The 26,500-nt window shown below is 31.2% G+C and overlaps 1 protein-coding gene across 1 annotated transcript; it reads left to right on the forward strand.

Annotated features, from left to right (window-relative positions):
* The first annotated feature begins 3,399 nt into the window (after positions 1-3,399).
* LOC120355472 (sodium/potassium/calcium exchanger Nckx30C-like) lies at positions 3,400-15,477 on the forward strand. The gene is made up of 3 exons (XM_039443890.1): positions 3,400-3,515; positions 5,932-6,068; positions 9,266-15,477. Exons 1-3 carry the CDS (start codon positions 3,465-3,467, stop codon positions 9,504-9,506), a joined length of 429 nt encoding a protein of 142 aa, XP_039299824.1. The 5' UTR covers positions 3,400-3,464; the 3' UTR covers positions 9,507-15,477.
* The last annotated feature ends 11,023 nt before the right edge of the window (positions 15,478-26,500 follow it).

Consider the following 26,500-nt stretch of genomic DNA (forward strand, 5'->3'; position numbering starts at 1 on the left):
TATTACTGATACTTGCTACTACTTTATTTGACGTGAACGCATTAAATCTTGAGTGAACAAACGCAAGCTCTCTTCAACTTTCCAATAAACCATTTAAATATAACAAATAATAACGACAGTGCAGTTTTACAACTGCGTCAAACTGTATGACAAACTCCACTAAATTCACAAACAGTGATCTGATAAACCAGTTCAACAGTTAGTTGGCCAATACCTTCGTGATATGGCAGGATATTTCGACTGTTTGCGTTAAACCTTCTGTTGTGACTTGTAGAATAGTTTAAAGTTGGAGGAACAACGTTTAACCAATAAGCGTTCGAACATTCAATTCCAATTCCGTTGCAATTTGGCCAAGACTGTTGGCTTCGTCATCCATCAAGCAACACGCAACGAGCAAACAGCAGCTGATTCGGCTTCGGCCTACTTCGACACAGCGCCACGGATCAATTCAATCCACAAGTAAGACCCAGTTCCATGTGCCAGATATTGCACACATCCTCAATGGATTGAAACATTTCGCTCGTAGATGATTTTCAGACGTGGACTGAAATAATTGTTGTTGAAAATCAAGGTAACGGACAGAAGAAATGGGAATGAAAAATCAGCTGAATCTTCAATGGGCTAGATGGAAGTGGAAAGAAAGTTGAAAAACACGTTATTTATTTTTTATTAATAAATTTTATTTATCACATTGTGTACAAAAACTCAACATGAGGAGATATTGGGCTATGGAGATCTTAAAATGTACAGAAATCATGAAATGAGCTTACATGTATGGTTCTATGGATTCCATTCTCAATGGATTGAAACATTTCGCTCGGAGATGATTTTCAGACGTGTACTGACATATTGTTGTTGAAAATCAAGGTAACGGACAGAAATGGGAATGAAAAATCAGCTGAATCTTCAATGAGCTAGATGGAAGTGGAAAGAAAGTTGAAAAACACGTTATTTATTTATTTATCACATTGTGTACTAAAACTTAACATGAGGAGTTATTGGGCTATGGAGGTCTTAAAACGTACAGAAATCATGAAATTAGCTTACATGTATAGTTTTATGGAAGCAATACTTTGCTAACCCACTCTAGTAGCGCAAGGAATGTAAGGCTAGTCACGTTTAGTCACAATACTTCACATTGTTGCTTATGACGCAACTCACACTGGTTAGTCATTGCAATTAGACATGTCTTCAAAAGCAACTAAGAGAAGTATTGTGACTAAACGTGACTAGTATTGTCTTGACTAACCTGTGTACTCCCAGCCTGAGAATTCTCTTTCTAACTCACACTTTGCGTTTGTCATTTATCATCTCATTTTATTATTATTATTAGCGTATGGCTTTGAATGGTGGGGAGACCCAAGGGTAGTTCAACCAAATCGTTTGATTGATTTATGCATCTCTTGTTAGCCAAATCGCAGATCCAACAAGGAACAAGGAAACAGAAGAATTTTTGATCACTGCATCAATAATTGATCTCTCATTAAACTTAATATTGATATTTTACCACAGAACATATTCATCATGTCCAAGCTCATCCTACGTATAAGTCAATCGATATAGGAAGAAAAATAAAAATCTCAGTACCCTTTATGAATTATTTAATCACTTTATAATTATTTAATTATTCATTTGTGATTAAATAATTCACAGGTATCTCAGGGTACTGAGATATTTATTTTTCTTTCTATTTCTATAAAAGTAGCCCTATACAGAAAAGAAATAAATTCAATCGATATTCCTCATGAAACGTTTCACTGACATGTTTGCCTACAGGACTTCGGAATTTACTTCTATCAATAAAGGCCTATGAAACCTATAATATGCCTATAAAAGCATAATATGATACGTCTATAAATATGGGTCTATCGTTTGAGAAGCGCCCCTCCATCCCAACATATCCTCTCACCCTTCATTTTATTCTTCTCCTCATCAGAAACTGATTTATAAATTGAAATGTCTGAATCATACATTCTACAATTTCTATAAATATTTGGTCAAATAGTTGCTATTATCCCTGGTATTAGCCTACATACCAACATCCTAATCGTTTTGACATGAGAGTGAGGTAAATCAAATACCATGCTATTTACTAGGCCTATATAGAATTAATAACTTCAAGACAGTACATATAATTTATACAAGGACAGGTATCAAAACAGACCTTTCTTGCTCTTGTCACGATCTCAAGCCATATGACCAGTTCTATAACATTTTGATTTCAAAGAGACCGGTAACTTACATGTAATCAATAATAGATAAACTCACATTTCGTATCAATATTAATTAATCTTGCTTGAAACATTCACAACTATTAAATATATTAAAATATTATTGAAACTTTCGGATTGTTTAGTGTTATTTCCGGCTCTTATCAACCCTTCGAAATTCAAAATTCATCAGTCATAATCTCGAATACTATTCTCTGAGTGTTAATCTTTGGTGAAAACAGAAATTTTAAACTTAACCTCACTTTGGACTATTTATGTGCCAAAATCAAGGAATTGAAGAAGTTTTGGGCAATTATTGCCTGTTTCTCTTTCCAAATATCGTGTTTGTGACTGTTCTAATAAATAAATAAATAATAAATAAACTACATACTCGCATTATAAAATCAATATGCTTTTCCTTAAGCTACCAGAATTTATAAAAGATCCCGAAAATAATAAAATAAGCCATCTCAAGCAAATAGTCAACAAATGGATACTTAGTGTGGTGAATCGTGAGGAAATGGAGAATTATATAGTATCAATTTATTCTGATCGATAGAGCTCGAGTGGTGTGATAAGAACGCAAGTTCACAATAATATCAAAAATAATATAGAATATGAATGAAAATGAAAAATTAAACATAGAAATAGGGAAGTTCAAATGGATTTATACGAAATTTAATGTGTACGGTGTGTTGAGGGGTTTTGAGTCTGTCTGGGATGTCTCTTTTAGGATTAATTTCTTGTAGTATCCTAATACCATTAAAATTATCATTTTAAGTCTGTAAGTAATAAATCTTGTAATTAATAATTATTATTGCTCTGTTTCTTTTGTTCTGATAATATGTTATTGTTTAATGCTTATTATTGGTTGAAATTGTTTTGTTTTTCAATTATATTGTATCATTGTCATATCTATCATTGTATATTCAAGTATATTATGTAAATGTAGAGAACTCGTTCCTCGCACACAAGCTTTGCCCATTTGAGGAACCTTCTTCAAGTTTTGTATATTATGTATTGTTAGTATTTCCTAAAAAGAATAAAGATAATTTCAATTTCAATTTCAAAAATCTATACCATGTTTGAAGTTTGATAGCAATCCGAATGTTTCATCGATTTCAGTATTCCATTCATTGAATCTTCTATATTCCTTGCAGTTTCTGATTGTTTTATTTTTTTTCAACAGGAAAAAAGGTTTTTCCTATAACATTTATAGGAAGTATACTGTGGATCGCAGCCTACTCCTACCTCATGGTCTGGTGGGCCAATGTGGCTGGTGATACATTCAGCATCCCTCCAGAAGTAAGTTCCTCAATTTCAATTTTGTCTTTTCTGATGATACATAAAATTAGATAATCCTTCAACATTTCTTGATAATCATCAGTTTTTCCCAATAATCATCAGTCATACTATTAGCACATAATATTATTATCACGAAAACCAGTGATAAATATAATGCTATGCTGCAACTCACATGAGGACCCTTGTGGCGAATCATCTGATTGCCACCTGTGATGTTTTCAGCTAGCATACTTTGTTTATCAATTGTAACAGTTTTATTTTCATATTTATCAAAAATTCAATTTAGTCATTCGAACATTAAAATTAATTCATCATTCATTTAGTTCCATTTAATCAATTTCAACATAGGAATCAAATTAAATTCCTATATTGGTGACCCCGACGTGAAATTAAATTCCTATACCGACAAAATACCCTCAACCGACTTCTCTAATTCAATCGACTTCAATAATATTTATAAAATTATTGGAAAATACAGATTATTCAGTAATGAACTTTCTATAATGCAATGTAACCAATCTTCATTATTCTCTATTCTACATTGTGTTTGTATTCACCTGAATTCATTATGAGTTCTCACAATAGTTTCATATTTTGTTAAATTATGGTATCAAAGGTTTTCAATATAAAAATTTATTTATCCATCACAGTTGAGCTTTGCGTGATGTGGTTTTTTCCATGATGAAAACAAATAAGAAATAAGAATAAGACTATTTTTATTGCCGTTAAACAAACTTAATTGTAATAGGCTACGTCAAAATACAGTCATTTTACTATTTTGATACCACAAAAAGTTGTTGACAACTTCTATTTGTGTTTTCGTTACATTAAGCTATTTAATCCTTTAGAAGAGTAGACTGATACTGAATCAAGAATAGAATCCATGTCACTCAATAATTTCATTTTTCCTAAAAAATCATCGTTATATTACCTCATTGATTACTACAGTACGGTACCCAAATCACTGATAGCTGTGATCTGAATAAATCTACCATTCACAACCTCTCTCCCACAAAATCGTGAGAAGCAGATGTCGAATAAGTACTAACATAGAGAAACAATAGCGTAAGTAGATATCCCATGGTATAGGGCGTTTATGTCGCAACTTTTACTGTTATCTCAAGCCGATTACTGTTGATTATTGTCGAATTTCACTGTTTTATTGGGGTGAGAGTGTATATTATGCTATTGTTTCTGTATGGTACTGATCTGTTCATTATGATCATAGAGCGTAGGCTGATACTGTTGATTATCTCATTCTAGGATTATCAAGAATGAAATCCATCTCACTTAATAATATTTCATTTTTCTTAGAATGAAAAAGTTATATTGCAACGTCCTTCATTGCAATCGAATCATAATGTTTACAGATGGAATTAAATGGAGAATGCATTATTCAAATGCTAAATAATATATCCATTTATTCATTTATTGTATAAAATACTATAATCATAATACAATTATGACATTGGAGGAAAAACTAGGCTGAGCCTGTACTATTTCTCTCCAAAAATTTTGATAAAATGTTAATGTTGTCCAAAAGATAAGGTTATGTAATCACACACAGCTTCGTCACTTGATTTTCGGCCAAGAATGTTGATTTAAAATTTTGAATTTTGAAGGTTGATTATATACTCTAAATAAATTACAGAATGTATTACAATAAATTAAAAACTTTAGAAATATTGCACTTATTTAAAAAAATTGAATACAAAATCAAATAATTATAATTATAATTATTAATTAACGAAAATCCTAAATAAATGCTGTAAATCACCCCAAAGACTTCTGCTACTGTAGACATTGACAACAGGGTTAACAGCTAGATGGAAATTCCATCAACTTTTGGGAAATTCCATCTAGCTGTTAACCCTGTTGTCAATGTTTGCAGTAGCAGAAGTCTTCGGGTTGATTTACAGCATTTATTTAGGATTTTCGTTAATTAATAATTGTATCATAATGTCCTTGATTGCAATCTCACTCATAACAAACTGTGGTCCAAATACCACAAACATTAACCTCATTTCCCCAAAATAAAATGAAATCCCACTACTATTTTGTTCATTATGATCATGGGATAAATTGGGTTCTTTCTCGTTTCATTTCGGGGATTTTTTTCACTGTATGCTCATAAGAGTCTTAATAAGTCTCTTTGAATTTGTTCTGGTTAGCACTCTACTGTGATCAAAATAGACTACTATTCTCAATCGCATTTTCTCACAAATCTTGAAACAGCAGAGATAAATGAATAACCAGTACTATTTTGTTCATTTTCAGCATTATGTCCATAACAAATTCATTCCTACCTCGTTTCTGTTCGAGTTTTTGTGCTAAAGGAAGTGTGATACTCTTTGCTGGTGAGAGTCTGAACCAGACGTTGAAAGTAGTCGATTGAACAACAAAATGTGTGTTTCAGGTCATGGGACTTACATTTCTAGCCGCTGGTACTTCGATACCAGATCTTATCACCAGTGTCATTGTCGCGAGGAAAGGCTTTGGTGATATGGCCGTGTCTTCTTCTGTTGGAAGTAACATTTTTGATGTTACTGTTGGGTGAGTTGATACGAATTCAAGTTCCTTCAGAGAAACTAATCAAGTGATGAAAAGTTCAATCTATGAGTTTTTTAATTAATAAAATTGGTTGACCTACTGGTAGATCCAGTATTAACCGAATCATGGGTCTGATCTGTAGCTGTTACTGATTATGATCTGGCTACAAATAAAGTAAATTCGTACTGGTACAGTACAAAACAATAGTTGTGGGAAAAAATAGGCCCATAGCAGCCATACTACATTGGGACACCAGTGAGACAACAGTGGTGTCCGTGTGTAAGACAAGCTGAATCAAAGACCTTAAAGAGCTATAGACCCACAATGCCTATGCCTTCCCAATGATAGCTCTTACTTGAAATTGAAGGCGGCCATTGGGGTATTTAGCACGAGATATATATTATTGTTTGTAATACTATAGATCACAAAGGCATTGGTGGCATTGGTATGTAATAATCTTATGGGTTGCCCCCTCAATGGCGGATTTCAATTCAAGTACGACACTAGCGCTGCATGTGAGTCTATGCATCTTTAAGGTCTTTGAGCTGAATGGCAATTGGCAAGAAGGTTCTTAACAATCGTGCATGTTTGAATGGATACCGACCGGTACGCCACCACATAGATCAATACTGATATTGATCAACCACAGAACTTGATGGCTCTTGGTAGTTGGATGACCCTTATACTTTTAAAATCGAGTGACTATAATTCATAATAAAACTGAATTGAGATTTGTTCAAATTCAAAAACATAATGATATTATTTTCAGACTGGTTTTACGTTATCTGTATAAATCAATGAATACCTAATTCATATAATGTTGGCTATTTTTGTACAAATAAAAAATGGACTAATATAATTTATATAATCATATAATGTTCGCTATTTTTGTACAAATAAAAAATGGACTAATGTAATTGATATGATCATGGAGTAACGTTACTATAGTGAGGTCCACGTTATAATGGAAGTGGAGAAAGAAGAGTGTTGCCGATTCTCTGCCTTGCCACTGCCTTCTAGAAAGTATAGGCTAGCTGATACCAGTGTATCTGATGTAATATAAACTGTTAATTTTTGTTCAAAATAATCAATTATATTTTATTAGTCAAGAAAATAATATATTTTTCAATGATTGAATGATAAATGTTTATAATAATTGAGATTGAATGTTTTGTTAATTAATTAAATTGCATATATATTTAATTACATTTAATTTGTTATTTGTTAAGAAACAATATTCCAACGTTGCTGAGTTGGAAAAAGATAGCGCTATCTGCTTTGTCGAATGATAGACAAGGATAGCAACATCAATGTCAATCAATTTTTTTTTAGCACTACAGCCCAATATGATCTTTGGCCGCCTCCACTACAGCTCTCCACGTTTCTCGGTCCTCTGTTAATTGTCTCCATCCTCTACATTTTTTGGAGATCGTCTCTCACTTCATCTTCCCACCTTATTCTCGGCCTTCCTCTCGTCCTTCTTGAAAGTAGTCTCTCCTTGAATATTATGGCATTCTATTCTTATTCATTTTACAGATATGTCCAAACCACCTAAGCCACTGCGCACTTTACAATATTTCGGCCTGTTATCAATGCCTCGAGCTCTGAATTGGTTCTTCTCCTCCACTCCTCTCCTTCTAACTGGACCATGAATCATTCTTAGGATTTTCCTTTCAAAAACGCCTAACCATCTAGTTTTCTTTGTTTTCTTTTGTTGACGTCCAAGATTCACAGCTGTATGTTACAACAGGTCGAATTAAGCTTTCATATATTTTAAATTCTGTGTTTCTACATAATATATGAGCATGTTCTTCAAAAGTTTCATGTTAATCAAATACTGCCATTATTTAATATTCATTTATTGAGAATACATTACATGAAAAAAGTACAACTCGGAGAGGTTTACACCTAAACGCCAAAACAAACCTCATTTACACAAAAAGTATGACACAAATGATTTAGAAATACTTATTAAGAACTTAAAATTAAAAAGCAAAACAAAACTAGATAAAGAAAACAGAAAATAGTTGCTTAGAGGAAAAACTGTTTTAGAAATAAGAACTTGATATTAAAAATTAAGATAAACTTGATTGAGAAAACAGAAAAAAGTTGCTTAAAAGAAGATAAGATAGTTAGAAAAAAGTTGATTATAAATAAGAACTACATTTTAAAAATTGAAAAAAAACTTAATGAAGAAAACGAAAACGTTGATAAAAAAAAGAACGGGGGAAAATGAAAGGAAGGATATATTGAAGGTCTGAAAAATAATGTGACAGTTAAAATTGAAGAGCTTGCATAGATTTAAAACAAAATTTGCGTAAATTATCACCAAATGGGTCAAGAATCGGGTTTAAACTATTGTACAGGCGCAATGTTCGTTGAAGGAAACAATTTGTATGTTGCACTGTTCTAGATCTTTCTATTGCAAATAACATGTTTCAACGTGGTCTGTTTAATGGGACAGAGAAATTTATTATTATTAGCGTACCGGTATGGCTTTGAATGGTGGGGAGACCCAAGGGTAGTTCCACCTCGCCGTATATAGTCCAAAGTTCCCTAATGGGAAACCGGACACTAAGGTTATAGTCAGCACAATACTTCAAATTCACACTTTTCACTTCGGAATAAAGTTAATTTTGATGTTAAAAAGCCCAAACATTTACAAAACCGAAACAAAACACAAAACCACTAAGCCAAATTTAGAAAATATTGAATTTAGACAATAAATTTAGAGCCGAAAATTTATAGCACGTTACAATTTTGCCATGGCAACAGAGAAATATGTATTAAAGAAAATTAGGAACATCTATCTGAGAATTAAGAATTTTATGGAGCACAATAATAAAATTAGTGATAAATAGTCACGTCTAAGACATTATTTGAAAAGTGCTTCTCAGATCACGCATGTACTGATCATATGGACAATAAATATAATGTTTTTTATAAAATAAATATCTAAGATATATCTAGAATAAATACCGGTATCTATTCTGTATGCGTTCAACACAGTTTACAAAAGAATTCTGATATGGATTCCAAATCACAGCACAGTACTCTAATCGACTTCTCGTTAAACTATTATATCGACTTCTCTATAAACTTTTATAACGTGGACTTCACTATAGAGAGATTTGTTATTATTGTATGCTATAGATATATGGTTTATTATTTAATATATTGTTGGGTGTTTTTGTGTGTAGGTTGCCAGTGCCTTGGTTGCTGTATGGGCTGATATACGGCACTCCGGTGGAGGTGAACAGTGTGGGAATGGTGTGCTCTATCTCCATCCTCTTCCTGATGCTCCTCTTTGTTATAATGTCGATTGCTTGCTTCCATTGGAAGATGAACAAGAGTCTGGGCTTCACCATGTTCCTGCTCTACTTTGTCTTTGTTGCGGTGTCTCTCATGTTCGAGTACAAAGTCTTGGTATGTCCATTTTAGGTTGCTGCTAGAGATTGCACGCACACATTCACACCAATAACAAATTATATTATATTTTATTTGAGAAAGCTCATATACATAATAATATAAATTAGAATAATTCTGTGATTGAGGAATTATTAAGTGGTTTTTATAAAGTAATTAAAAGTTTTAATTATAATAGAGAATATTGTGAATTCTAGATCTGTAATATATTTTAGCTATTTTTACATATCCTACAGTTAAGCGTTATGAATGATGAAAATTATTGTTATGAATACTCACTACGAGAAATGTTTATCCATGATGTTGTACTACTTAGAATGTGCTCTTGTTCATCTCATCTCATTCAAACCTCAAGATTCTAATATAACACTTGGTTATTTATTCATTTCAAAAATAAAACCACTTTTAAAAGCAACAGATAAATATAAATTCGTGTTATTTTCCATGCCGTAACACTTTATAATATAACGCTATTGATGTTATTATTGTATTTGTTAATAATTGATCCATTTCTAAGATGCAACCACTTTTAAAAGCAACAGATACATAGAAATTCATGTTGTTTCCCATGAGGTAACACTCTTTATAATATAACTCTATTGATGTTATTGCCTCTCTGTTGAAAAAAACAAGAGTTAATAACTTTGTTGAAGAGTTAATATTGTATTTGTTAATAATTGATCCATTTCTAATATACAACCACTTTCAAAAGCAACAGATACATAGAAATTCATGTTGTTTCCCATGAGGTAACACTTTATAATACAACTCTATTGATGTTATTGTCTCTCTGTTGAAAAAAACAAGAGTTAATAACTTTGTTGAAGAAATCAAAGGTGTATCAACTTCAACGGAGTTGGATAAGGTATCTAGATTCGGGGAGAGAAATGACACAAAGTATTTTGTGTTATAGTTTTTCCTTTTTTCCCCTTCCAATCAGTTCAATGATGTGATTTTTGTAAAAGTGAAGTATTTGAATTTTATTCACGACAAAAAGCAATGTATTCAGGGTAATTGTTTAGACACTGATGCATCATTATTTTCTCTTGGATAATAGATATTTGAGTAGATAAAATAGGATATCGTAGACAGATAATATTGATTTCTCAACTTTTGGTTTTTGGAAATTTTTGGCCTTAGATGCCTGACAAATCTGACCCAACTCCTCGTAAGTAAATGTTTTGCCATTTTTTTTCTTTTGTAGTTGGAAGTCTTCTCATAATAAAATATAAATTGTCAATGAAAAATTAACTTTATCAATTATTGAGACATATTATTGATCTCAACAAAGAAACTATTTTCAAATCATGACGTGATATAGGCTACTCAAGCTTTGATTACCACATAACTTGTTATCAATGATTAAATCAAAGTCGAAGATGCGATTCTAGTAAAATGAGCAATACAAATCAAGCTAATTCTCGATCAGCATTTGAAAAACCTTTCAAAATCAGCCTTTGGAACATGATCGAAATCAAACCTCTTTGAAACGGACCCCGTTATTTTCAGCCTGTTGCTATTGGTTATGGATCGAATCTGTTCTCCTCTTGAGAGCATCATCCCACTAACGTTCCATTGTTTCCACTTTATAAGCACTCATCGCGAATAAGTATGTAAATACGTTATTTAGTTGGTAATATATAATGTAAAATATGTGAAATAAATAATGTTACCATTAAATGGGTTAGATTGGAGTGAGAAAGCTCTATTATACACCAATTTGATATAAATTAGATTGTTTTTTGAAATCAATAATAATAATATAATAATTAAGACGACGATAACACTTTTATTTCCCAATTGGCCTACTTATAAATTTTAGAAGAAGATATAACTCTTCAATTCAGTATTCAAGATTTTTTCCTGTAGGCTACTTTGATTAATTAGGAGAAGCATTTACTGGATGAGAATCCAAATAAGATTAATAATAATATATATTAATTGAATTGTTAAATATACATTTTTTAATATTGTTACCAATAATGTGAAGAAATGATAAACACGAAAAATAATTCCAACAACTTAAGATAATTAATTCAAAGTAAGGTATTGTAAGGTTTATTCAGGTATTCAATAAATTATGCTGTGCATTGAACTGTTCAAAATAAAAACTTGAAAATGCGGAATCTTTGGGTTGGAAACAGCTAAATTTAGAAGACGTTTTTGCAAATAAATTGAATTGTATGAGACAGGAAAGGACCTCTTCATTCTTAAATATTGCTCATAATATCAATGCATTTCTTACTTTTGTGATCTGCCTTCTTCAAATCACAATAATTTCTCTACATTCATGACTCATTCCTTAACACTCATTCTGATAATAATTATTATTCAATTATTTTACCTCAAATCCTCTAACAACTGCATATTTAGAGTTTATAGTGCACTATCTATTATAACTCACAAGTATAATATTATAATTATTATAATTTGATTAAAATTTCTCACATTGAAAATTGGATCAAGAATAAATCTGTAATTATTGATCTTTATAAAACGGTTCCAATGCCCATAGAGTAGCCTTTTTGATCGCCTTATTTTATGCTAGAAAGCAGCTTGCATTATATTCAACATGACATGAGGATTATCACATGGATGGATCACTAATCTATTGAATAACTCCATAAACCTTTCTCAAAAGTATAGATTTAATAAGAATGTTATCGATTATAACACGAATATATTTTTAATTTATTGTTGAAATTTAATTACTAAACAAGTGAGGTAAATTGTAGCTAAGACTTTAATGTAAATCTGGAATTGTAAAATTAGTTATCTCATATATTATACTGTAAATGACATAGTTGAAGTATACAGTACCTATACTCCTAGTGTGTCAGAAATCAAATATACTCCTATCTACACTACACAAGAAGCCAGATTTGTACAGTTTCTCAAATAATACAGAGATTTTAGAAGACATAGCATAGGGTGCGAATATTCACTCGATTGTGGTAGGTACAAGTGTACATATGTAATAAATAAATAATGATCTGGTTGTATGATCCGCGCCAAAAAATATAAACTTTTGTGGCATGTTGTTATTTTTGCTCGCATAAACAAAAAATGTTACAACTTTTAAAACATACTTCCATATCAATGTGTTGAATTGTAAATTTGGTGTTGCTTGATTATTTTTTACAATAATTATAGTCTAATAATATACTGTAATAATAATGATTCATAATACAAAACCACTCTATTTATGTGGGAAGAATAAAATTAATTTTAAGCGTTTTAGACTGGAAATTAGCTTTTTAACGAGTAAATTTTTCGAGCTACGAAGCTGTCTGTTATAGAAATAGAAATGGTTGAGTAATTTTAATTATTGTCATCAATGATGAAGGTAATCAGTTCCACTTCTCCATGCATTCTGTAGTGTCAAGTCGTTATCATACGTTAATTATTGTGAAATATAAAAAGTGATTTTGCCAAGATGTAAGCAATAAGAACTTCAATTCATAATGTAAATTCCGAGTGAAGGTGTACAAGTGACTAATTACTGATTACATTAACTGTGTATTATTATAATTTCTCAACAATCCAGGATTGAAAAGCTTTCAAGTAATGTATCACATTTCAAGATATAATCTAACACGTAATGTGTGATGTGTGCGTGTGTGTGTGCGTATTAAAAAGTGTTCGTTTAGAAATTGGTTGTAATGTGCAGAAACAATAAAACAAGACAAGTGGTTAGTTTATAAAAATAGGAGTTAATAATTTTAATTTTAAAGCTAAGCTTAGTTGTTGAATAAGGTGGAATTTTTGAGCCTAATTGATTAAATATACAGAGTTGCCGTTCAAACACAGATTTCTCTGGATGATATCCTGTTCAAGAAAAAGTTTTTTACAAATATCGATCATATTTCATTTAGTGGACTAGAAGAAACATGGTCAACTTATGACATACCGTATCTTCTTCAAAAATGTATACCATAATATGAAGAGCGCGATTCATTCAGAATGCTCAAAATTAATTATTACTTTTTTGAGAGCTTGTTAAAGAGGATAAGATGTGATACGAAAATAAATGGGAAGACGTTTTCTTGAAGACGAAAAATAAACGTATCACCAGAATAGTCCTCAGCATATTTAATAGTAACTCTGAAAAGATTTCAAATTAAATTTTGAAGGGACAGAGTTTAATAAGTATTGAATCAGAGAATTCGGCTATGATAAGCTCTAGGATGAGAGTGAAAAATTTCTACTCTTTTCATATTATAATCTCTTTATAATCCTCCGATTCAATAAGTATCTCGAATATTTGTTGGAATGAAATTTGATGTATTATCATAGTATTGTTCAATTTGGCCACTTCATAGTACATTTATCCAAAACGATTAATTTACTGGATACCACATTTCTGATAGTTTCGGAAGTGTCAGTTAAAATTGAACTCAAATGTAAGATAAGTGGATATTCAATCAAACCGTGCTATAGAAAACGCACAACATTCTTTATTCTCAAACTGTACACTCATCATTTAAATGCTTAAGAGAAAGAAAAAAGACAAATATTGAGCTATTTCTTTCTTCTTGAGCTAAACTATAACAAAATTTACCGAATTCGGAATGCGTGACTTTGCGGTATTTGGGCGTCAAGCGGAACAAGACTTTGAAAAATGGAATGAATGTTATAGAACTCAATTGAAATCAAAATTTGGAATAAGTTAATCCACTCTTAATTATTCTGATGGACTTATAAAAATACTAAAAATATTGACTATAATGAAGTGATATTCCATAATTTAACAACATCAATTTCAAGAATAGATTAGATACTGAAAATCTAAATTCAAAATGGAATTCATGCTTTTTCTATAAAACATTTATTCAGGAATATCAAAGATTTAAATATTTCCGTATCAGTTATAATTTTTGAGATATTCAGAAAGCCTGCCACATTTGGGAGAACAAATTCAGAGTAATCTGTGTTACCATATTATGTGAAAACTAATGAAAGTTTAGCACAAAGCAAATTGATTTACCACGATGCCAAAATGTTTTGTATCTTTAGTTGGCCTAAATCGATTCTTGGTTTTTTAACGCATACATCAATAAGATGTATAGTTATGTAGCTAACCAAGTTAGATGTACAAAGTATTAAGTAGTTAGTCAACAATTTCTCAATTAAATATTCAAATTCGGTACACTATTCAGTATATTACAATGTTGAGAGCTTTTATTACTGTTGGAACTTCTCAGTCCAATTGATATTTTCTTCACCCATTATTTAACCCTCTACTGAAATTCCTCTAATATCAGTAATTATGAAATCCAACAATACAACGAGACACCTCAAGTAAAAAACTTTACATTTCATCCAATTTCGTAAAAGTGGAAGCACCTGGTTTTTCTCTGATTTGTGATCAATATTATTCTCAATGAGAACTGGATTTCTCGTATACTGGATTTGTTCTGTTGCCAAGTCAACCTAAGCATTTTATTCGAATTCTTGTAAAAGGATGAAACTATTAAAACTTGCTCATTATTATCTTCAAAAGTTGAATATTAATGAGATAACTCCCAAGTATGGTGTAAAAAACTTATTATGTACGGTAGGTAGTCATTTACCGTGTTTAAGAAATGTTTTAAAAATTCTTTTTGTTAGACAGTAGGCCTATGTATTATTGGAGTGAATAAAGGATGTGTCGATTAATAAGTGAGAACTATTCTTATTGAGAATTTGAATAAGAACAAATTAATCTTGAATTGAAGTAATGATGAAAATATGATTTTTTTTCATTTCTACATTGAATAAAAGTTGCTGCTAAATTGGTCAATAATACTCACATTATTGCTAAGTTAATTAAGTTAAGTATTAAGTTGATATTATCGCTCACATTCGAATTGATTTAAACTGAATATGGTAACGGGTTTGAATAACTTTAATTGAAAAATTGGCAGTATTTATTAAAGCTAAAAGTGCCTAGAATTATTACCGATCATCTTTTAATACCATGCCTATCTGTTCTCCTATAATTTGTATGATAACATAGCCAGCTGAGTCACTTCTAATCATTTCAAGTTGTAAGGAATGTTACAACAATTTACCGAATCGTGGCCAATGTGGCATTATAAATTAATCATGAAAAGTTATCTCTCTCTTTCTCTCTCTCTCTCTCTCTCTCTTCAGACTCTATTTGCTCGGTCATCTTATACTCTTCCCCTCTTCAAAAGGTTTCCTCTATATTATCTCTTCTTTAAAAAAACATACAATTTAACAGTGTTTAAAAGGCTGGCTTTGTGGTTAATAGTTTGAGGATAATTTATCTCTTCTATTGTTCTCATTGGTTCCTAATAATTTAGAAGTGAAGAAACAAATCAAATATCTATAGCTCTTATGTAAAAGAGCTTCAATATCAGACAAAGAAAAAATAGTTTCTCTTCCCTGATCTATATTTATCATTCATCTAGGCTACCAGAATACAACATTGGTATGCAAATATTTATTTCTGAACCTGGCAATTTTCTTGTTGTATTGGTCCTTAACGCTATAAATTGATAATATAATTATGATATGTGTCATGTTTTAGAATAGATTTTTAATTGACGATATCTGACTTCATGAAAGGCTATCTCATGAGTACCTCTGAATTATTAAATTCATATCTCACTGTATGTTTCTAATTTTTTTGTTGCCCTATCATTATATGCATATATATATTACTGTATAGGTAAATTCAATATACAATGATTTCCATGTATTTTAATGACAATTCTTAAATTCAATATTATATTTTAAGCAATTTTCCACTTACAAGTCCCTGAGTTAATTAAAATAAAACTTTTCAAAAACACTCAACAATTATTTTCCACAAAGCAGCCACAATATTCAATACCGTGCAATAGAATCCAAACAGCATGAATGACTCCATAAAATAAACCATTCAAAATAATTCTTATCTAGGAGACTGTAACCTCTAATGAAAAAAAAACTACTCGATCGTTATGTTTTGAATAAGTTTACTATTCAGTTATGTATAATTTATCAAAGTAGATACTCTTTAGATATAGTCTATAATGCTTCTAAAACACTATAAAGTGGATCGGTGAATTTACTATCTATGAATGTGATTTTATTTTGATCAAATGTTGCACTTATTGACTGAATAGTATAATGTGTAGATTGTAATAAATTTTTGGAATGAATCTTCTATTAACTTGCTTATTAGAATATTAATTTAGTTTCAAAATAGTATTTTCAAATGGTGCACAGATCATAAGTTAGTCGATTGGTTTAAAATGTCAGTTAGGAGGTGCTTCATTTCCTATGAAGTATTTTCTTGTTCTCTTCTAAACAGAGTTAAACTTTCTAAATAGTAGAATTGTTCTCTGGAACGCAACTGATGCAATTGAAAACGCGTAAATAATGAGTAAAAACCTTATAATTCATGCTAGTACTACATTGCGGCGTCTGTGATTGATTGTATGAAGGCTAGAGTCCTTACTTTTGATTTTCAAATGGAGCATTGAAAGTGCACAACTGTAATCTAAGTCTATACTCATCTACTATTATAAAACTTCTTTCTTTCTTTCTCTCAAATAAGATAATAACTTACAACACTAAATCTATATATAAACTATAGAATTATTATTTTTAATATAATTTGAGAATGAAATTAGTTATTTAATCTAGACCTGTTGATAACTTGTTATATCATTGTTATGAATAATGTTGAATATATAAATTAATTTAAAAAAGTAGTTTCACCTGTGAGAAAGTTTCGCTCATCAAATTTCAATATAAATTAGGTGAAGACTTGTTTTCATTCAACTTGCAAAAAATAGGTTCTCCTACATTTACCTCTTTCAATATTCAAAATTTCACAACAAATGAGCAAAAGATTCGTCAGTAAGTAAGCTACAGTTTTTTCATAATTTTGCAAAAGTTCATTTTCAAAATAAGCAAAAAGTAGTCCTCATAAATGAAACAAACTGAATTCCAGAACAAACATTGATGTAGCCAAGAATTCATCCTGATTCAACAAGTTGGGAGATCATTAAGGTGCGTACAGATATACGCGCCGCGAACATGAGCAATTCACTTTCAATCAGCTGACTATATCTGTATTTTTACAGAAACGGTAAGATACAGATATAAAAAGCTTGGCATCAACTGATTAAAAGTGAATTGCTCATGTTCGCGGCGCGTATATCTTTACAGACCTTAATATAGATGAGGATATACACAAATTCATCCATACACAAATTATATGCTATAATACAACCCGATTCCTGTGTTTCAATCCGGCTAGTCAGTTAGAGAATAAACTTGAAGGGATTCAGTTCAAGAATACTCCTTGATTGGGTACTTCTGTAATAAATCTTATACTGTTTTTTTTCATAAGCATGAGGATTAAACCAACGAATCGTAACGTCATATCGCCACAAACATCGGATGTCCTTCTTTAGAATGCTGTCATGTTGATTTTTCGACTTGGGGTATAACTTTGATATAAACCTTGCTAGCTTCTATTTGGGCTTCAATCTCAAGCTACTTATTATATTGAAAGTAATTAATCCAAATATTCACAATTCCTCAGAGTCTGAAATTATAATGGAAATGATACTTTGGAGTTGATTGCATTCCTCATGAAAGAATTTCCTCAGAATCCGGTAGGGTAACAGTTCTCGATGAATTTTCATAACTGATGAGCAAAGCTTTTTACCAGACGAAATTTTTGCTTTTACTATAGTACCTTACTGTTGTAAGTAGGTAAACGTAAGCTAATAATGTACGAACATACTACAATACAGTACTGCTATTTTTTCAAATACTAATAAAATATGGTATATCTGCTCTTCACTTGAAGCTTAGAAACTTTTTATCTTTAAGATAATTAATCAACCTAGCTGATCATAATGATACTCTCATTCATCTCTTAATATATGATAGTTTGAGCCAAATATATATTTGTTTGTCTTACACTAAACTAATAGTTTGCTTTATACTCAATAAAATTATCTGGTATTTCTTCATCATTACGTATCTTCCTCCCAATTAGATTAAACAATACTGAATTATTAAAAACAATGTAGGAATATTTGAATCCTTACAAAATAACCATAATCGAATAGTTTTGTCATTTACACGCAGAAAGTAGGCAACATTTTTTTTACATAGAAGATTAATTTTTTGCTTCGAGTCACTTTGAATTTGAAAGCGGAATAGTTTGCCTGAACAAAAAAGCACTGGAAACTCCATTTAATGAAATTGAAGTAAAGGAGTTTGAAAATTGAAGACTAGACTAATAAGAGAATTGGTTTCTTACACGTGAAAAATGTAATCTTTCTGTTGAACCTTTTCGTACGTCAACAGCACATACACAACTAAATTTTTAACAGTAGGCCTGTTTGGTGATATGGTTGCCGTGCTACCAAGTCTTATCGTTATTCTTGAATATTGAATCGAAGATTCGATTTTTTGTTGAGAAAAATGTAATATCACAGGGTGCTATTATTTCAACTGTGGAAGGTTTGCCTACAATAAAGAACAATATTCCTTACTGTTATACCAAGGAATTCCTAGATATTCTGAAGGAATACGGTATTACAGTAAGGTATAATTATTCTCACTGTAAGTAACAATTCCTTATTCTCCACCAGGATTTCCCAGATATTCTAAAGGGATACGTAATTCCTATTCAAAGTTTCATTTAAATTCCTCTCTGAACAAATGTTAAATCTATTCCCTGCTTTTTGTGACTACATATTTAGAAAAATCAAATTAGTCTTATATAATCACAACAGGAATTGTTTGAAGCTGTTTCTTCAATTGAAGATTCCAGAGACAATAATTTATATCAAATCAGAATACTCTCAATGCCAGGTAGCCCAACAAATTGGAGGGCAATCAGCAAACTATTTACGGTATAATAATAATAATTTCTCTGGATGTTGGACGACACATCCAGAGGAGTTTATTCATAAATTCATACATACATTACATTATTATGGTTCCAGGCATTTGTTTACTCATATTATTTCTAAAATATTTATTTCAGAACACTTCAATAACTAGAATCATATTTGTGTTTGTAAGCTATGCTCATTTGCTACTTGAGTTATTGTTGTGATATCTTAATGATGGAGGAATACCATAGTGTTTCTATGCTTCTTCTACAGTTTAATATTACGAAAGCTTCATCTAGTTATAAGTATGATGTATGTATAAATGGAAAAAGAGCTGCGCAGAGAGCGCTCTGTCATCAAGAAATAAACATAGAAAAGTTTAATTAACCTTTCCTATCATATAGTTTGGTTTGAAATTAATACGATAATAATATACAATATTGATGATAATATATAATATAGTTGGATGAGCTATTTATCATCATAGTAAAGCTTTAACGAACATTAGACTTAAAATGAAGTATGATTGTATTTTAAAAAATGTTTTAAAAGTTAATTGTCTCACGTATCTGAATTTATAGTTCTAGTCTATTGTTATGCTTTAGTAATGATTAATTTCAAATTTCGATTTGATAGTGTTTTAAAAAAAATGTTGAAATAATAATCTGTGTTATTTTAATAAATTTTCCAAAACTTTCGATGCCGCTGAATAGCCTACTGAAATGTAGAAATCTGTAAGTGGCTTTTGGATAGCTACAGAGATATGATCCTTGGATTGAGCTTTCAAACGACTCATGCACGTATCAAATTAAAATATTCAGTAAATATTTTGATCAGTTATGGAAGGGTTTATCCTCTGTTAGAATTTCACCAGAATCATGATTGAAGCAAAGAGATATCTCCTGAGAATCGAGAAAGTCAGTCCAAATTCGAATAATTTAGTTATTGTCCAGCAAGTTAGTTGAAAATGTATTATCACATCTTATGGTTGGCTATGATTGGCTGAGTAGCGTCCAGATATATCGATTTTTGGACGTCCGATTTTTTGCTCTCATTATTTTGTCAGATTGAACAGAACTCTGCACATTGCCAAGTTATGATCAAAACTTATATAATAAGGACGGCAAAAATCGAACGTCCAAAAATAGACGTGTGTGCTAACTAGAATCAATTGGTTTATAATAGCAGAAGACATGCTGATCAAGCTGCAAGCTTCAGAGATACAGTTCAGTTAAATAAAACTGACGATACTCACATACCTTTCCCCTGACTGTGATTGATAAGAGATACAGCAATTGGATATGTTTCACTGAATTAAAGATGATTCACGGATGTGAGTTGATCAAACTTCAAATTTGTCAAATATAGCCTACCAAGTTATCGGATACGTTGTACAGGTTTTCCCGCAGAAATACAAATACACTTCAACTCTGAGTATTCATACATCCTAAGTAGCTTATGAATACTTAAAAATTAATCCTATGTTTCGTTCAAATTTTCTATTGCAGAAATTAGTTTTTAAATAAGGGGGTGTATACAACGTTGTAGGTTGGAAATGTAGCTGTAAAATGAAACTATTTTAGAGAAATCGATTGATGAGAATAATTTATTATGATACTTTATCAACGCATTCAAATGTATAGTTCATATCAAAATAGAAAAAATAAATTAGGAGTTAACAGGATCAACTAATACACGATGAAAATTAATCTGTTTTCAAATGACAAGTTTAAATTGGAAAGACAGATTGTATTTAGTTATATGACAATACGTAAAGTAGACCTATCGTACCGTATAGTATGTATGGGGCCATGCCTGATTAGCTATTTTAAAACGGTTATTTACATTTTGTTGATGATTTTAAATGTAAATAATTTGTTGATGACATTTTTGTTTGAATATAGTCTATTTGATTAGTTGATTTGTTGTTCAAGTACATTATATTTTGGAGAATATAATAAACTATAATTTCAACAGGCTCTTCAAAAATCCAACAACATGTTAAATCTGTTACACACTAGTGATATTGTTGAAGTTTCATGAAATAAGCACTATGGTATCAGAATTGTGGGAAGCTGGAAGATTCATGCAATGTTAGTTGATTTCAAATTGAATGATAACATTAAAACGAATAGATTATGAGGTACCGAAGTTGAGTTTGGAGTTCATACGTTTAATCAGGTATTTTATATTGAAGTAGAAGAACTTAGCTCCAGCAAAAAATTATTCATTATTTTGAAAATAATAAATCTATTACTGTCACGCTCTACGTATTATTTTCCTCCTTCCATTCAGAAAATAAAATTAAATTACTGCTACCATTATGAAAGACATAAAGAAGTAATAGAAGATAGACTATTGAGCATTAAATATCTGATTAAAATTTATACGGTACATACCTGTATTCATTTGTACATGAGGTATTATAATAAAAGTTCTTTTTCTTCTCCTTTTTAGATTTCTTCAGTTGTTTCTCTCCTCACTCATCTCTATTTCAGAATACCATAATAGGAACTTTTCTCCGATCAAACTTCTTCCACTTTCTCCAGACATAAAATGTCATTATTCAATTATTATTGTTAGGTCATGATTAAAAACTGCTAATTCCTCCTGATAGAAAAATAAATAAGATACATTACCAGGCAAGATACAAACATTGAATTTCATCGATAACAATATTGTCAAGATTTTTATGTCTATGAGTAGGCCTACATAAGAAATGCATTTTCAGATGAATAAACTCCATTGGCGAAGAGGCTTTTCCAAACCAAAATATTTTTGAACATCGGATCAACAAAAAGAATAGCGAAAAAAATAGAATTACCCGCCTTTTGAGGCAATAAAGAATGTATTAAACGATTGAAGTTTTAGCATGCATAAAAAATAATATATAAGAATAGTTTTGAGCCAAGCCTGTTCTTCATTCCCAATCATATTCATATAATTGTAATTATATCCACAAATCGATAAATAAAATAAAAAATCTGGTGTGGCGCACTCACACAACTTTCCTTGCCGTTATGAAAATTGATCACCTGACTCTAGTGTTCCCGCGCATCTCAAGTCTGCTATTCAAAGATCTGAGCCAGCTGGTGACAGGACAATAACGCTGGAGACACACGAAGCCTGTTATCTCTTCATAGTGAATGATTTAATAGAATCAACAATCGCCAACAGTTTGAAATAATTTTCTCGAATTTCGAGATTATTTAAAATTGTAGGTGAAAATGTTACTGAACATTAATTGTAGAGTTTTCATGCTCAATCTTTTCCACTCAGAATTTTCAGTCTAAATTGTATCTGAAGCCTGATAATTGGGAATCTAAAATCAAAGTTGCATAGATAGGGCGGAGCTCCTGGATTTTTACAGATATGGGACTTGTGGCAGTTGATAGAGCTTATCGAGCTTTTAGGTGTATCTTTAATCAAAATCGTTGGAGCCGTTTTCGAGGAAATCGTGAAAAACCCTGTTTTTGACAACATTTTCGCCATTTTAGCCGCCATCTTGAATTGCATTAGATCGAAATTGTTCGTGTGGGATCCTTATATGTAAGGACCTTAAGTTCCAATTTCAAGTCATTCCGTTAATTGGGAGTTGAGATATCGTGTACACAGACGCACATGCACTCATACCACACACAACACCACACACACACACACACACATACAGACCAATACCCAAAACCAATTTTTTGGACTCAGGGGACCTTGAAACGTATAGAAGAATTTAGAAATTGGAGTACCTTAATTTTTTCGGAAAGCAATACTTCCTTACCTATGGTAAAAGGGCAAGGAAAGTAAAAATATCTCTAATCATCAAAATTACTCAACTCTATCGTATATTTCCAAATACAAATAAATTCATTTACTAGAAGAGTGAGCCGGGTAGTGTGTTGTCACCAGGAATGAGCGGTCCTCTCTTCATGATAATATAGCATTTAAGAGACAGAGTGGACCTCCAATTTCTTGAATCAGTAACTACAGAAGAAATGAGTAAAACATTTCATGCTTATTGATATGAATCGAATAGAACTTCAGATTGAAATAGCTGTAGGCTAATTATTCCCTATTGGATCAAAAGTCAATAAACAGACATTACATACGTTCAAAATCTGTGATTTAATTCAAACAAATTACTGAAAGCATTCACATAATTCACCTAAGTAGTTAGTGATCCAACCAAAATCATAATAAATTACAAATATAATGTGAAATAACAATGTGGCAACAGCATACCATAATATCAGGGGAATCACAGGAAACACAAATTCTCAACGCATCTTAAATTAATTCAAAATCAGAGAGTTCAAAGATTGGTAGCTTCAATTGGATAAATCATCTGCTAGGAAGGTCTAATTAATATCTCAAGAGAATTGTACAATATGCCCAATTTTAATAAAATAGTGAACCATAATTATATTATATTATTCATGAATCATGTTCTTATTAGTCTACATAAATCATATTTAATTTCTCCAAGAATACAGTTGAACAAAATTTAAAAGCAATGCATACAAGTAATATTTTTAAAAACAGAAAAATGGTTAAAATTGGAGAGTGAATGAATAAAACAAGGAAAAAATTGTAACAATGATGAGTGCACTCTATTTGATTGAGATCATTATGATACCTTGTGAAGTCTGGGCTATAGACAATCCATAATAGACTCCAATAATAATTGGGCGTACAAATAAAAAACAGAGGAATGTTAAATTGAATTATAGTTATTTAGGCACATTCGGGCTCATGTAACATCTATTCATTGGTTTAAAATATGAAGTTGGACGCAATAAATAAATTTGACCATACCTCGATAAATACACAATCATAAATTTCTTAAAACTATTGATAATTTACGCAACAAGAAACAATATTATGATCACAAGAGAATTTTACTAAAAGCTAGTATTTCAACTATTCACAAAAATATCGAAATCGATTGAATCAACAATCAATACGTATAAATAAATTTAGTATTGCGTTATACCCATCAATAATTCCATTATAACATTACATTTCGCACACAGATAAAAAATAAGTACATAGAAAAATATATCACATGAATTTAGCTCTAATTATTGCATTCAGAATTCTTCTTCGTCTTTTCTCCTGCGTCAGAAGAGAACAAATTAAATTGTAACATTTTAAAATACAGTCCATTTTAAAATACAGTCAATCACATTCTACATTCAGTCATTGTGTCAGGTAGTTCCTCAGTTTACAATACATTCCAAACAACTAAGACCTACAAGAAAGTGAACCCCGTTTTGTATTTATATTATATCTTTGGCCTCTAATATTATCCACTTTAGTTTTCCAATATTTTCTTCGATTTAATGATCACATAGGCTCAGTTGATATCTTGAATGAATTTACTGTAACATGATTCCAATAATTCCAAACATAATGTATAAACTTCCTGTACTATCGGCTAATTTTAATTCCTTTCCTTTCTTTTATCATCTTTGGCATATGTATTCGCTCTTCAAAAATATTATCGTACGTTGTTATCGCATCTGGTGTCAATATTAAAATACTCTAATTTCATCCCAGATCAGGATTGATTGAATTCAAATTTTCAAAAAATATATAAATACATTTTTAAAGAAAAATAAAAAAATATGACTTCTTCACTTGCGATCAGGAGCCAAGCTTATTGCTGTAGTCTAGCAAATTGCAATAATTCAGGCCTGTATTACACCAGTGACACAATAGTGAAACACAATGTGAACTGTTCGATTTGGAAGGCCGATTTTATATCGGTTGTCCAAAATCTATGGGTGTTCAATTAAGCTGGATTCGCATACAACATTGAGAGTTAACAGTGAAATATAATTCCCATAAGTTAAAATGGTATTATTCATACTACTTGGTTGGGCTGAGTGGTTACAGTCCAATTAGAACTCATTAGAATTATATATTCATATCACTGTCACTGTTGTGTGCAAATCCAGCTTCAGTTGCTACCATTTCATATCATATCATTTGAATTTTGCAAAATTCCAACCTGCTATCGGATAAATGTTTTTTGATTGTATGATAAAATAATAATAAATAAAATGAAAGTTGCTATTACAAAGACAAACAGCTAAAAAGTACAACCTCTCAAACATAGAGGAATATGAAAGAAAATTGAGAACAGTCAAGAAAAGATTGATCGACAAATTCAAAATGAGATTCATAGTTCAGTTAATATCTGTAATGCTGCCCAAATTGGTGTGTTGGTTCAAACCTTAGACCAGTTATAGAATAGACACGCTGGGAAGTCTAGCCTCTGAAGCCAACATCTACTGCCATATCTCCAAATCGTGACGTCATCATCGGATAGAAAACTTTCAGATTGTGTCTATTTCAGAAGGATGTAAATTATTATTCATAAAAATGGTAAACTCCAGCTGCACTCCCGCTGAAATAGACACAATCTGCTATGGAGAACAATGTAAACAAACTCTACAGAAAAGTTTTCTATCTGATGCTGACGTCACGATTTGGATATATGGCAGTAGATGTTGGCTTCATCGACTTTCAATATGAATATACGATAGGCCGTGTCTATTCTATAACTGGTCTAAGGTTCAAACGATGTAATAGCCACAAGTTTTCGTTTCGATGTATCGATTCCAGTAGAGTTGTACGTCGTCTATTCCAGCATAGAGAAAATGTAGCATAGGATATCCCATGGTATAGGTTGTTCATCTAAATTTCAAGCCAATTTCCCAACTCAAGCCGATTACTTTTGACAACTGTCAATTATTACTGTTTCGGCCGGTGGGAGTGTAAGAACGGCACAGTATGTGAAACCACCAGCGTCACATGTCTTCACGAAGAAGAACTACTAGGACTACCAACAAAGATTCATAAAAAATAAATACTAGGACTATCGGCTTGAAGTACCAAGACTATCGGCTTGAGTTAATAGTGAAATTTGAAACACAGACGTCCTATACCATAGGATATCTTCTTATGTTATCTTCTCTCTATGGTTAAAGTTTGTAAGTTTTCGATTCCAACGAGTCATAGAAAAATTGTTGTGTCAGTTAATATCCAGCGAGATAACAACAGTATAAGCGGCGTACAAACTTGAGCGCTTATTATATCTGTACCTTACTGTTTCTGTGCAAATAAAGATATGATCAGTTGATGAAAAGTGGAATG

This window comes from Nilaparvata lugens, unplaced genomic scaffold, assembly GCF_014356525.2.
Source record: "Nilaparvata lugens isolate BPH unplaced genomic scaffold, ASM1435652v1 scaffold1955, whole genome shotgun sequence".
NCBI classification, from domain to species: Eukaryota; Metazoa; Arthropoda; class Insecta; order Hemiptera; family Delphacidae; genus Nilaparvata; species Nilaparvata lugens.